Raw genomic sequence first — 13566 nt, 5'->3', positions numbered from 1 at the left:
GGAAAAACAACTTGCTCCATCCGTCAGGATCAGGGGCTGAAGGGCTGCCTAAAGATTTAAAGCCGAATGTAGGGCATTTTGTCCTTCAAGTACTATTGTTAATCTTTTATCCATTAAAAAAAGACTTTTCTTTTTTCTTCAGAAAAAAGGAATCATATTTTCAATAGTTTATTTATTATGTACTTGACACTATCCTACAATGAAAGGTAAAACAAGGATAGAAGAAGCCAGCTGAGAAAGCTGTAGGAGAGAAGCTAAGCCAACATCATAAAAGAAACCAACGGCTGACAAAAGATGGCAATGCTGTGCAAGGCTTATCTTCTCTGACTTGAGCTGCACGAGTACTGAGAGAGACAAGTATAAAAGGCTGGGCTTGAATGGCGGGACCAGCCCGCCATTAATGCAATTCTTCCCACCTTCCTCTAAAACTCGCTCACCCTTCCAACCATGAACCATCACTAATCACTGACTACTTGCCACTACTGCTAACCAAAAAAAAGAAAGCTTTAGCTACAAACTGGTCAACTCTCTGTCTTCTCTCTCGAATCCTTTACTTCCTTTTGCTTGGTTTACTTTGATTCTTTGTTAGGTTGGTTTACAGAGAAAAAGGTGGGCTTTTTATTTTTATTTTTTCCTTTTTGAGTTGTTTTAGTTTATTGGGTATCCTTTTCTAGTTTTCTTTTATCTTCTTTCACTTCTTTAAATTGCATTCTTTTTTTTTATTATTTTTTTTTGGGTTTAAATTAGGACAATTTGAGGTTGTAATAAAAAGTGATCGTTTTAGGAAGCTTTGTGCCTTTGTTTTTTGATAAAAAAGAAAAAGGCTTGATTTTTGAAACGTAGATCTGCTTCGTTTCATTGTTCAGTTCAGGTTTCTTATAAGCAAAAGCTTCATTCTTGTATGTGTTTGGTGATCTACAGAAGTGTTGAAGACGTTGGTCTGATTTCCAGGATTTGAATTGATGGGGATATGCTTGAGTGCCAGAATTAAAGCTGAGAGCCCCAGTAGCACAGGTAGTTGAATTTGTCTGAAACAGCTTCTTTATTTCCTTTTACGAGCCGCATACTCATCTTTGGTTGATTTTGTTTTTAGTTTGCTTTGGACTTTAAGATTGCTTTAATTAAATGCTTGGTGATTTCCTTTCATTTATGGTTGTTTCTTCTTTTGGGGTTCCTTTCTAGGATTTTCTGTGGGGTGGTTACTGGTTTGGACTTGGAAGCTGCAATTTAGAAATTTTGGGTGGAATTAGTTAATTTTGTTGGACAGTCTTCTTGTATTCATTTTTCTTATTAGGTATAGTTTGTTGAGAACGGTATCTTCATTAGTGGCTTGACAAATATCCGATAAATTTGAGTGAGATCAACGTATCAATGTTTCCGTACTTTCTTTTGGAATTCTTTGTCGTGAATTAGTTGCATAGAATGAGAATGAAAGCTGAACGCATTCCCCTTCTGTTTGGCACTATTTCCACAATAAGCAAATTAATTAGCTCATATTTTCTTTCCTAATCATTGGGCATGTTGGCTTTGATTTATTTTAGCATTTGGAACTGAACAATGAATCGTCTAAATTTTCACATCATTCCATCTCATGCTTGCTCCTCTGTTAGTCTTCTTCACAACCAAACAGATATTATGTCTTTGTCTGGCGTGCTTTGGGATCCTGTGAGTCTGACCATTGTGGATTGATGTTATGATATAGTTAATGCGCTTTGGAGCTATATTCTCTAGTTTTGAAAGGGCTAACTGAAATTTGTTATTTGTGAACATAGGAAAATAGTGAAAATCTTTCCTGGTTACATAATTTTGGTCTTAGTTTGAATTGAAATATTAGAAGGTTGAGTTTGGCAGCATGTTGGGGACTCTATTTGTAAAACGGAGTATGAAAATTAATCAATGCATGCATTTCATCTTCATGCATGCAGGGCTGAGTTCAAAGTATGTTAGTGGTGATGGGAAAGATATGAGCAGTACAAGCAGCAAAGTCTCATCAGTTTCTGTGCCTCTGACACCTCGGAGTGAGGGTGAGATCTTGCTGTCTCCCAATTTGAAAAGTTTCAGTTTTGCCGATCTGAAAATGGCCACCAGGAATTTTCGTCCAGATAGTGTGCTAGGGGAAGGCGGTTTTGGCTCAGTGTTTAAGGGGTGGATTGATGAAAATTCACTTACTGCTGCCAAGCCTGGAACTGGCATAGTTATTGCAGTGAAAAGGCTTAACCAAGACGGGTTCCAAGGTCACAAGGAGTGGTTGGTGAGTCCATGTTAACTCAGTATTCTTCAAACATTTGGAGCATCCGATCATTCTTCTTACATGCGGAACATCCAATTGGTTTTGCATTTGTTCATCACATTTATTTGGTGGAGGGAATTTTAAGCTTAAGATAGAGTCATGCAGATAGCCAATGTTTTCAAATTTGCTCAGACTATTCTAGGGTTTGACTTGTTTGCATAATATGTTTATCTGGGAAGCTTATTGATGTGTTTTCATCATATTGGCATTTCTTATGGTTAAAACTTTTAAAATGATGTTTCAGGACCAAAGTGCACAGATTCACCCATGTTCTTTTTCCCATCTTATAGGCAGAGGTGAATTATCTGGGACAGCTTTATCATCCTCATCTTGTGAAATTGATTGGATATTGCTTGGAGGATGAACATCGTCTGTTGGTGTATGAATTCATGCCTCGTGGCAGCTTGGAGAATCATTTGTTCAGGAGTAAGTTCTTTCTGCCTATCTCTTGGTGCCATTGAACCAATTGTGTTTAAATACCTTTTTTTTTTTTTAACTATGACATTTAAATTATCTGCACCAGGAGGTTCTTATTTCCAGCCTCTTTCCTGGAGCCTTCGCTTGAAGGTTGCTCTTGGCGCTGCAAAGGGGCTTGCCTTTCTTCACAGTGCTGAAACGAAAGTGATATATCGTGACTTCAAGACTTCCAACATCTTGCTTGATTCAGTATGTGACTTATTTATTAAGCTGATATTTTTGGCACTTTACTAATATGGTTTCATTGATAAATTCTGAACAACTGTTATTCATCGACTCCTCTGAAAACCATCTTGTTTTGATGTAATTGCAGAACTACAATGCAAAGCTTTCTGATTTTGGGTTGGCCAAAGATGGGCCTACAGGTGATAAGAGCCATGTTTCTACCAGGGTTATGGGGACCTATGGATATGCGGCGCCAGAGTATCTAGCCACAGGTACTTATTAACATAATCGTGAAGTGTGCAATTTGGTTTGCCTGACTGACTTTTTGTCAATTTGGTAGACTATCGGAATCAGGACTTTTTGTGGTGCTTCTGTTCTTTTTCATTACTCATTTCTTATATATCTGGGTGCCTGGTGGGTGTAATTTTCCAATCTTGTGACCAGTTCACTTTTTCTCCAACTGTAGGTCATCTGACTGCCAGGAGTGATGTCTATAGTTTTGGAGTTGTGCTGCTAGAGATGTTATCTGGCCGCAGAGCAGTTGATAAGAATCGACCATCTGGAGAACATAATCTGGTGGAATGGGCCAAACCTTACCTGGCCAACAAACGTAAACTATTCCGTGTCCTAGATAACCGCCTTGAAGGCCAGTATTCAATGGAAGGAGCCCATAAGGCTGCTACCCTTGCTTTGCGATGCCTGTCCATTGATGCCAAGTTCAGACCAAGAATGAATGAGGTTGTAACAGCATTGGAGCAGCTCCAAAATTCCAATGAATCTGGAAGTAATCAGATCGATATCAGCAGCACACCCCGGGTACGTAGGCGAAGTGCAGGTGATGCTATTGGTGGAAAGAGTACCGTGGCGTACCCTAGGCCATCTGCTTCCCCTCTTTATGACTGAGAATGAAATCAAGGCACACAACAAAATTAGCTGTCCTTGGAAGTATGTTCAGGTAGTTTGGTAACAATATCAAGAACTCAGGCATATATACTTTTTATGCTCTGTGACTGTACAGTTCTTGTTTTAGCTGATGTACTAAAAATCAATCTTCTCTTGACACAATTGCAAGTTCAAACCATAACAAGGGGAATGTATGCAATGCTGAATTTCTTTTGAGATCACTATAGTGTTTGTTAACACCTGAGAGACAAATTGGAAAAAAGGGTGTAACTGGTTTTGTATGGCCACAAGTAGGTCTTTGCTTCCAGCCAGGTTTGATGAAGTTTATAATCATATTATTTTATTTTTTTTCCTGATGCATCCGTCAAATCTTCCTTTACGGGCACTGGTAAATTGCTGTGTTGATTGTGGCTTTTGGGAATGATAAAAGAGATGGAATTTGAATAGGTAGTTACTAGATCCTGTTGGTCTCTGATTCTTTTGGTGATAAAGGAGTTGAGATATGTTACTCCAAGTCTCAAAAGCAGTACATAAAAACATGGGTGATTAATTTGTTGACTGGTATGATTCTTACCAGTCCATGAGGCTTTTGAGCTTTAGGCTTTAAAGTTTAGACTCTTTTGGGATTCATTTCCTTTCAATATAAAGTCCACCATATTTGTCAGCTCCACTAAGTTGATGGCTTACTCCCAAGTATCCCACCTACTGCACCCAGCATCAAAGCAGATAAGGCCAACACAAGATAGTGTAGTATGAAGCAGATACAATTAGGAAAGAATCTGCTTTCAGTCTCCAGGTGTTTGTCTATCTGTAATATTCAAATCAAAAGTCCTGAATTAATCAATTGTTTCTTGATCTATCTGTTCTATCTGATACGAAAAGGGGTAACCATCTTTTCTCCAAGTTTCTGATACCCAGTCAAGAATGGAGTGGTTGGAAAGTGTGACGCAACAGACAGGACTGGCATTCCAATCGGCTTGTAAGTTGGACTTGGTCCCTCCAGGTAATTTGTTGGACTTCATAGACTTATCAAATTCAAGCAAATGTAGCTGAAAATTCATGTACAACTTCAGCTTCTAAGACACCTAGCTGTCCCATGACAGATTTTCATCTGTCAAACCATGATCTGTCGCTTGTATAAACTAAAGTAACTTTAACCAGATTTACAAGAATATCTTCGTGGACCATTTCAAAACCCTCTCTGATGTCAAAAAGGCAAAGTTTGAATACTTCTCCCCACAAAGAAACAACCCACTTTTCCCCTCCTCTTTCCTTTATCTAAGGGTAAATGCAGGTAGCCAATGATGCATAAGGCTGGGCATTCCCATCCAAGTAAATCAACCTCAAGACTCCTTAAAGAGGAAACTACAATGGAGTGGGCAACCAATTACAATAGATGGACATCAATAGGCCGTAGGAAAAAAACATACATATTACGGGTTAAAGAAAGAACATAATGAACTTATGAAAAGAATAGCTTGCATCAACCACAGATGCAGCTTTCCTTGCAAACTATATTTACAACTACTTTTGAACAAAAATGAAATGGAGAGAACAGGAAATATCCTCCAAATTTTCAAGAAATAAATTGTATGACTATATTCATGCTATGTATTTGATTAAGGAAATGCATTCATTGACCAGTGCAAGAGGGTGTCACGAGCTGAAAGCTCATCACCAAGTCCTCACCAGCCCAGGTGTCCAATTTCTCCAATCTAACTTTCCAACTGATCTGTTTCTTAAGCTAATTACTTCTCTGATATCAAAAACCTTCTTCAGGTAATTGTGCCCTTGCTTGGTAGACTCGGCCTCAGTCTCTACTTCACTTTCTTCCTTGACATCTTCATTTTCACTGACTGATTGAGAGACACCTTCATCCTGAGATGAAGTCTCACTTATAATGTTGCCTAGCATCTCAACCACCTCGCTCATTTTAGGGCGGGATTTTGGGTTTTTCATTAAACATTTGTTTGCTAGGGATGCTAGTTTCTGAACTGATTTGATGCAATAATGTCCTTCAAGACGAGGATCTACAATAAGGTGGAATTTCTTTGAATCTGACACATAAGGTCTCACCCATTCAAGGAGCTTCTGCTCACTTCGAGGAAGATTTCTCTCTAGCGCTCGCCTTCCAGTGACGAGCTCGTATAGAACCACCCCAAAGCTCCAAACATCACTCTTAGCAGTTAGCCTGCCAGTTTGTACGTACTCAGGGGCAGCATAACCTATTGTGCCCACAACCTTGTAAACATTTTTAAAACGGTGAATGGAAAAAAATAATAGTCTGTTAGCAATGGTTAGAATCCATGTATCCAACTTAAAAGACATATCAAATTTCCAAGGCATAAGCCATTAAATCTATATCATGACACTCAAAAGAGCATTATGATTTATGTTAGCTTAAACAAAGGTGATTAACTTACTGTTGTTGAAACATGGCCTAGTCCTTCAGCAGGTCCTTGCCTTGCCAGCCCAAAGTCTGAGAGCTTCGCATTAAAGTCCTCATCTAGTAGAATATTTGATGTTTTAAAATCTCGAAATATTAGCTGCATGAATCACAAAGCACATGAAAATCACGAAGACAAGCACACAGTTCACATAGTTTACAGTAAAAAACAAATAGAGACTGATGCAATCGATGGGAATAGTAAAGCAAAATTTTGGGTAAAAACAGGTATCACCAAAACTAATACAAATAATATGTGCATGAAAAATGATTGATCTTTTAGACTTTAAAACAGTATACCTGAAAATCCATTTCTTCATGCAGGTAAGCCAATCCACGGGCAGCATCTTGAGCAATTTTCAATCTTGTCACCCAAGGCAATGGAAATGACAATGGCATTCGAGCCAACAGATGATCCTCCAAGCTTTTGTTTCGCATAAGCTCGTAGACCAGAAGTCTTTGAATCCCTCTCTCATCATCCTCAGCGCAATATCCGACCAACCTTACAAGATTCGGGTGCTTAACGACACCCAAAAAGTTCACTTCATTGATCCATTCCTTATGCCCCTGAATACTAGAAAGCAAAATCATCCAAATCCCATAAGCTGATAATCAAAACTAGAGACATGTCTAATCCATTCAACATTAAAAGGAAAAAGAATTTAAATCAAGATATGTCAATATGCATAGATTAATAACAGAAGTTCTAACGTGACAAAATTTTAATGATTGGACATTCCTTAATTTGTACTACTACAGTATAGTTTAAAACAAGATTAAGCTAATCCATAGAAAAATTCAAACAGATAGGTAAAAAAAAAGTAAAATACAAAAACAAGGAGGGGCAAAAAGGGGAAAAGGGACTATGCCTGGAAACCGTGACGATTGAGCTGTTTGATGGCGACATCCAACTTCAAATCACGACCGTCGTTAGCTTCATCAGGAACCTTAACGACACCTCTGTAAACGCACCCAAACCCTCCTTCGCCAATCAAAAGAGCTCTACTGAACCCGCGGGTAGCTGACTTCAGCTCCGCGAATGAGAACAACCGCAGATCGTTAGCTCGACGCTGAATCAGGAACTCGCAGAAACTCCCCGCCGAGTAGTCCGAGGTGAAGTCCCTAGTCGACTCGGAGTCGAACTCGGAACGACGCGTGTCGACGCTGCTTGACGCCACGCTTAACGACCTCGTCCACGTCACCTTCGACGACGCCCTGGAAACTCCGCCGCCGTCCTCTCCCCCGCCTCGCCTCTCCCCGTTGGTAAAATGAAAACACTTCATAACTACACGAAATGCAGAGTTCCGAAAAAAGCAGAGAAAAAGGTTGATCGTTTTTGGGTCAAATGGGAGGGGCGGGAGGTGATGAGGAGATCAACGAACTCGGATTGGCTAATATAAAAAACATTTCTTCCTTCGTTCTTTTAATTTTCTTCTACATATATTAATGTTTTTAAAAATTGGTTTTGGTTTAGTTTGTTGTTAAGGAAGTTGTCGTTTTGCCAGAGAAAAAAGGGTAGAGATCACGAGGGAGATGGCAGAGGGCAGAGGGGGGAGATGCTAAGTACTGTAAGAATCGGACAGGACGGGAGGGACAGGTCCCATTGAAGCTTGGTTAGTTGAAGGGGTTCCATTGGAATTTTATAGTATTGTTTTCGGAGTTGGACTTTGTAGGGACAATTTGCATAGGAAATGGATTTGATTTTTATATTCTATTTGTATTTGTTGTTATTGCCAAAAATTGGAATTTTTTTAAATGTTGATACAAGAAAAAAAATGATGGACTTAAATGATGAAGTGATTTGTTTAAATACATGAAACGTATAGAAACCAACTTTATTTAATGTATAACACCTTATCAATTTTCATGATTTATTAACTAATAATTAGTCTTATTAACTTTGTATACAACACAATAATATGATACAAACATAACAAGAAGTTAAGTGGATTTGAATTTAAAGTAATCATGTTTCGTGTCTTAATTCTATCAAATTCACTTAACTCTTTTTAAGACATAATTAATTAATCGTGTTATTGTGTGGTTGTATAAGTCATGATTCATTTATTAATTTATTTAATTGTATTTATAACTCATATATATATGTCTACTATACGATTAAAACCTATTTATTGATCCATCTGAATATTAATATTTTTATGACTATATAGATTTATTGATATTAAAAATTATTATATTTAATAAATATTATGATATTTATCATTTTTATTATAAATTTGAATAATATAATTACATTTTAATTTTATATTTTTTAATTTAATTATATCAATTGTGTTAATAACAAAACAAATTATAAAGCGTATACATTTTAATCATGTTAACATATTGTATTATGTTATATAAAATTTAACTCAATATTAAATATGTTAATCGTATAATGTCGTAATATACGTTTACTAAAATGTAATCGAGTGCATATTTAAGATTAATTAATGATGTCATGTTCGTATTTATTCATATAACTTTAATACTCTATATTTATACCATATAGTCAAAACACGAATTACTTAAACTATATAGATTAAGAAAAAATTAATTGATATTTGAAGCAAAATTCACAATCACCATTGTTAGGTATATAATATTGGTATTAGGTAGAAAGAGTAAAGTTGATTACTTGTTTGATAATTTTCTACTCGTTCCGGAAAAAATATGTAAATTTTAAGAGGTCAAATCCGGCAACGAACGTCGCTGAACATAAACATGCGTAATCGTCTTTGAGAAATGCATGTGTTGTTGCTGTCATTGCCTAATTGATGGTTGGTCCTCACCCATTAATAACAATTTTATGACTATTTTGGCAAATTGCATTGGACCACCTTGGCTGCTCATATTTGATTACGATTCCCACTTGACATATAAGAAACTATGTTGGAAATTTGTCAACTTATTATATAAATTAATGCATTTATCTTTTTCCTTCTCTCTTTTAGAGATATGGAGACTAATTCTACTTCAAGAATCATTTAGATTACAAGAAAATTCCCCAATTTACCTTTTGTACTTTCTTTTAGTTTGTGAAAAGGAAAAAAAAAAAAAACCCGAATTCATTTATTTCACCAAAATATGACTTCGTCTATCCTCACGTGATAGAACCTGACATAAGTTCGTAACTTCCAATTATGGACTCCCATATAAAATAAAAAAAGGACTGCCGATCATTTAATGCATTTGGTGCATTAAACGTGTTTACATTATTTTGTTTGATAGAGAGAAGCAGTGACTTAATTTAATTAATAAATGGTATAATATTTTTTAAAAAATAAATAATTATTTATTTTTTATTATATTTAATTAAATTTTTATATTTTTATTTTAACTTATTTAATTTTTTATAATTAATAATTTATTATTTATATTAACTAAAATGTCACTTATTATTTTATTTTATATAATATTAAGATGGTATGTTGATATGTTATAATGAATAGTGACGTAACCTATCAATATAATATGATATTTTTATACTCTATAGTAACGCTATGGAACATAAAAAATTATAAATAATATTTTGATTAGTGATAATTAATCAATCGTTAATTATAAAAAGTTTTTGATTCAAAATAAAATATAAAAGCTTGAATAGTTTAAAAGTTTTTTTAAAAGTATTATAATTAATTAAATTTTATAACAAAGTTAAATTTTTTTCATCTTTCTTACCAAATAGGTTAATCTATAAATATTTAAGTATTTATTTAAAGAGTTGGAATGTTTGATTTTGAAATTCTCTTTTCTCAAAAAAGAATAGTTTATTTTTTATGTATGTTAATTTATAAATTCTATACAATATTAATGAATCACATATTGTTGTTTTGTTAATAAATTAATATTTAAAAATTTAAAATAAATATTTATTTTTACGTATTTATGAGATTATATTTGATCAATAATGATTGAATATAAATATTATTTATTGAGAAAATATCAATAATTCTTTTGTTTTTCAAACGGCAGCTTGTGATTCACACTTATTTCTGTGTCATCTACCAATTCACGAAACACGACATAAAATTTGAAAAGTGATTAGAAAAATGGAAAACAACTCCTCAAGCAAGAATCATCAACTTGTCTGGTGTGGAAAGATGGGGACCCTATTTTAAAGCAAAATATAATTATTGGGTCTTCCCTCGTAAACAAGCAATCCCCCCGCTTTTATTTAGAATTGCCATGAAAAATGTGTTGGTGCTCTTGACAATAAGACAACGATCATGAAAGACCCATAATCCTTAATTTGTCATATCCATTAGAAACTTTATGTATTTTGCACTTTACTAATCGATGGTGAACCTTGACACGTAGAAAAACCCCTTGACACAAATAATTTTAACTTGTATGACAAAAAAAATTATGACAATAATTAAAGAGTATAATAGTAACTTGTGAATTCAGTAATTACCGGGCAGGTAGATACATGAATATTACTAATTACAAGGGGGGGCAGCTAATAATTCATTTCACCCAAAGTGGGAGCTCAATCAATTATTGGAGAACAATTGCTGACAAATCCTTCAAAGAACTTTTCCTCCCTTCTAGAATTGCTAAAATTCAAAAATAATAATGGGAAATGACTAACTTGAATGGTATAGTTGAGACTTTTGTTGCTTGATATGGGCTATAGAAATCTCTTGGTTCCAAATTCTATCTAATCACTTGATAGAATTGAATGGAAACTAGCGTGTTCAACAGTTCATGGATCATGCACGGCCCTTGAGAAGGTGAACTATTGAAATGGGCTCTAGAGCCCAGTTCTGAGTATAGTTTCCACAAACATTTTCTATCAAGGGTCATTATCCAAACAATTGAGATGAATATGGAAAAATATAAACTAGACTCAAAACTTGTTCATCAAATTCCCTGATCAAAATCCTGATTAATTGAATCCAGTCAGGAGTACCATCCCTGCAGTTGTTCTTCTTCAAACCAATTTGTGACAAAATTTACATGCTCCATCATCTGAAATCACGTGCCAGTCACGTGAGACTTCCATGAGATGATGGATGAAGGGTGGTAAGTAAAGGACAAAGAGTAACAACCAGAATCAGAATATAAAAGCATAACAACAGGAAGAAGATTGGGGGCTGCTGGCTGCTGGCTGCAACCCTATCGGCTTAGTATCGTGGGTCAAGGTTGACAGTGGGAGATGAATCAATCGAGAAAGAAACAAAGAAGATTTCCTTCAATTTGTAAATGTTAATATTATCTGTACGACGTTAAAGCAGCAAACAGGAGCTCCGAAAACTCCAGGAGCCTATTGTTATGTCAAATCAAATGTTGCTGTGAACCGTTCTCTGTTCACTCCTCTGTCGTCCCTCCTGATCGTACTCTCTGCAGCAGCAGCAACGTTTTCCTTTTCACATCGCCCACCCCAATACTGCCATACAGTAGGAGTTTACCTTGACCCCCTTTGTAAGTCTCTGACCAAATTCTGATCGTATGATGCCGCTAGTCAAAGCAATAGTTTATATTTTCTCTGGAAATGAACTTTGCTGAAGATGATTATGTGTTGAAATGGTCATAAGGGTTTCAAAGTTTTCCCATTCGCTTTTGCCAAGTATCTTAGCTCTCAGAAATGCCTAAACTATTGCTTTGGATCCACTATGGTGTATGGAAATTATCCAACGAAATATTAATGGTGAACCCCATCTTTTCAAAACGGTTCAAATACAAAAACAAAACAAAAACTCTAAATTTATCATCATAATCTCTATTTTTTTATTACAATCAATTGAATTGAATTTTATTGATGTTGTTAACTTCTTTTACTAAGATAAAAATGTATCACGTGATAACGAAATAATGATAAACAAAATTCTTAAATTATCATATTAAAATGCTGTTTAAGTAATTTTTTTATGTCTTCAACATCATGTGACAAAAAAAAACCAATCACGATAAGATTTAATTAATCTAAGTTATCATTTTTCATCCATATTTAAGTAAGGATTTAATTAAAGGTAAATAATTAGACAAAAACCTAATTAATTAGGATAAAAAAATGAGTGCTGATATTATAAAAACTAAGTTCGAAGATTTTTTTTTTGTAATTAAGACTTTTAAAATTATATAAAGTATTCTTAAATACATTTTTTAGTAAGTTACAGTTATGTATAATTAGTGTTTTTTTTTCCTCACAATTAAATTTCTTCTAATTATGAGAAGAAAACTAACTAGTCGTTTGGCCTTTCAACAAATTGCAAATCTTTTACTACACATTTGGTATGGGGAATAGCTATGCTATTCCCCTTCTATTCCCGATCCTTTCGTATACCTTTATTTGGTATAAAATTGGGACACGGAATAGCAATTTCGTAAAAACAAAAATTCTTTCAAATAGGCTAAAAGTCAGCTTTATCTATTATTTTCTCTTCCCCCGGTAATATCTATTCCATGGGACATAGAATAGCTTTTAAATATATAATGATCAAAATACCCCTTATAACTTAAAAATATTACAACTCTAGACCTATAAATACTTTTTTTCCATTTTTCCTTCTCTTTCTCTCTCTTCTCACGTTCTTTCCTCTCTCATTCTCACTCTAATTAGAACTTAACACCAGCGACGATGGCGACAGCGACCGAATATGGTCAAAAAGCGTCGATCTAGTTTTTTTCGATAACATTCAACCGAGATCCAATTAGATCTGACCGAGGGAAGCACCGGATCTGGTGCTTCCCGACCAAATCCCACTGTTGGATCTGGCACTCAACGGTCAGATTCAGCTACGGGGAAGCGCTGATCTGGAACTGTAGTGGCCAGATCCGGTCATATGATGCGCCAAATCGACGTTTTGTTACACCGGTAACCTTTTTGGCGACCGACTCATGAAAAAGAAAAAACGAAAAAGAGAAAAAATAGAATAAAAAAGAATAAATTATTTGTAAATTTTAAAATATTAATATTTTATTTATTAAATTATTAATATATTAAAATTTTAATGAGTATAAGTAAAAATAAAAATTATTAATATTTTAATCAAAATAATATTAAATTTTAAATAAATTATAATTAATTAAAATATATTAAAATATTAATATTTAAATTATTAATAGTTTAATTAATTATAAATTATTAATATTTAAAAAATAAAAATAAAATAAATAATTATATATAATAAAAGGTATTTTTTTTCTATTCCTTTCTTATTCCAAAGCTATTATTATAAACCAAACACTGTAATAAGTTATAATAATTATTTTTACTCTATTCCATTCATCATACCAAATTATATAATATTTATTTTATTTTATTTCTACCTCATTTTAT

The 13566-nt window shown here is 34.4% G+C and overlaps 2 protein-coding genes across 4 annotated transcripts; one reads left to right on the top strand and one right to left on the bottom strand.

Moving 5' to 3' along the window:
* The first annotated feature begins 269 nt into the window (after nucleotides 1-269).
* On the top strand, nucleotides 270-4195 carry PK1B (protein kinase 1B). Of its 2 annotated transcripts, XM_007016341.3 has the most exons (7): nucleotides 270-609; nucleotides 922-1014; nucleotides 1926-2251; nucleotides 2581-2716; nucleotides 2814-2956; nucleotides 3081-3204; nucleotides 3399-4195. In XM_007016341.3, the coding sequence occupies exons 2-7, from the start codon at nucleotides 963-965 to the stop codon at nucleotides 3833-3835; spliced, it is 1218 nt and encodes a 405-aa protein (XP_007016403.3). In that variant the 5' UTR covers nucleotides 270-609; nucleotides 922-962; the 3' UTR covers nucleotides 3836-4195. The 2 variants fall into 2 exon arrangements, with proteins under 2 accessions (XP_007016403.3, XP_088666345.1); XM_088810219.1 differs by lacking the exons at nucleotides 270-609; nucleotides 922-1014 and having other exon boundaries at nucleotides 1838-2251.
* Nucleotides 4196-5017: 822 nt separating this feature from the next.
* Nucleotides 5018-7941, bottom strand: LOC18590679 (Protein kinase superfamily protein). Of its 2 annotated transcripts, none has more exons than XM_007016339.3 (4): nucleotides 7151-7941; nucleotides 6582-6848; nucleotides 6259-6381; nucleotides 5018-6076 (listed from the first exon to the last, which is right to left on the bottom strand). In XM_007016339.3, exons 1-4 carry the CDS (start codon nucleotides 7562-7564, stop codon nucleotides 5510-5512), a joined length of 1371 nt encoding a protein of 456 aa, XP_007016401.3. In that variant the 5' UTR covers nucleotides 7565-7941; the 3' UTR covers nucleotides 5018-5509. The 2 variants fall into 2 exon arrangements, with proteins under 2 accessions (XP_007016401.3, XP_088666344.1); XM_088810218.1 differs by having other exon boundaries at nucleotides 6582-6855; nucleotides 7151-7324.
* Nucleotides 7942-13566: the final 5625 nt, after the last annotated feature.

Source organism: Theobroma cacao, chromosome 9 (assembly GCF_053813885.1).
Source record: "Theobroma cacao isolate CCN51 chromosome 9, ASM5381388v1, whole genome shotgun sequence".
Classification (NCBI taxonomy): domain Eukaryota; kingdom Viridiplantae; phylum Streptophyta; class Magnoliopsida; order Malvales; family Malvaceae; genus Theobroma; species Theobroma cacao.
The sequence above is the reverse complement of the archived record's forward strand: the minus strand, read 5'-3'. Positions and strand labels throughout refer to the sequence as shown.

Coding starts and splice junctions, on each gene's coding strand:
- PK1B (XM_088810219.1), top strand. CDS start 1,853: ATGTTGGGGACTCTATTTGTAAAACGGAGTATGAAAATTAATCAATGC. Junction 2,252..2,580: donor AAGGTCACAAGGAGTGGTTG/GTGAGTCCATGT, acceptor CCCATCTTATAG/GCAGAGGTGAATTATCTGGG. Junction 2,717..2,813: donor GGAGAATCATTTGTTCAGGA/GTAAGTTCTTTC, acceptor TATCTGCACCAG/GAGGTTCTTATTTCCAGCCT.
- LOC18590679 (XM_007016339.3), bottom strand. CDS start 7,564: ATGAAGTGTTTTCATTTTACCAACGGGGAGAGGCGAGGCGGGGGAGAG. Junction 6,849..7,150: donor TCAATCGTCACGGTTTCCAG/GCATAGTCCCTT, acceptor TCTAGTATTCAG/GGGCATAAGGAATGGATCAA. Junction 6,077..6,258: donor TAGGCCATGTTTCAACAACA/GTAAGTTAATCA, acceptor AATGTTTACAAG/GTTGTGGGCACAATAGGTTA.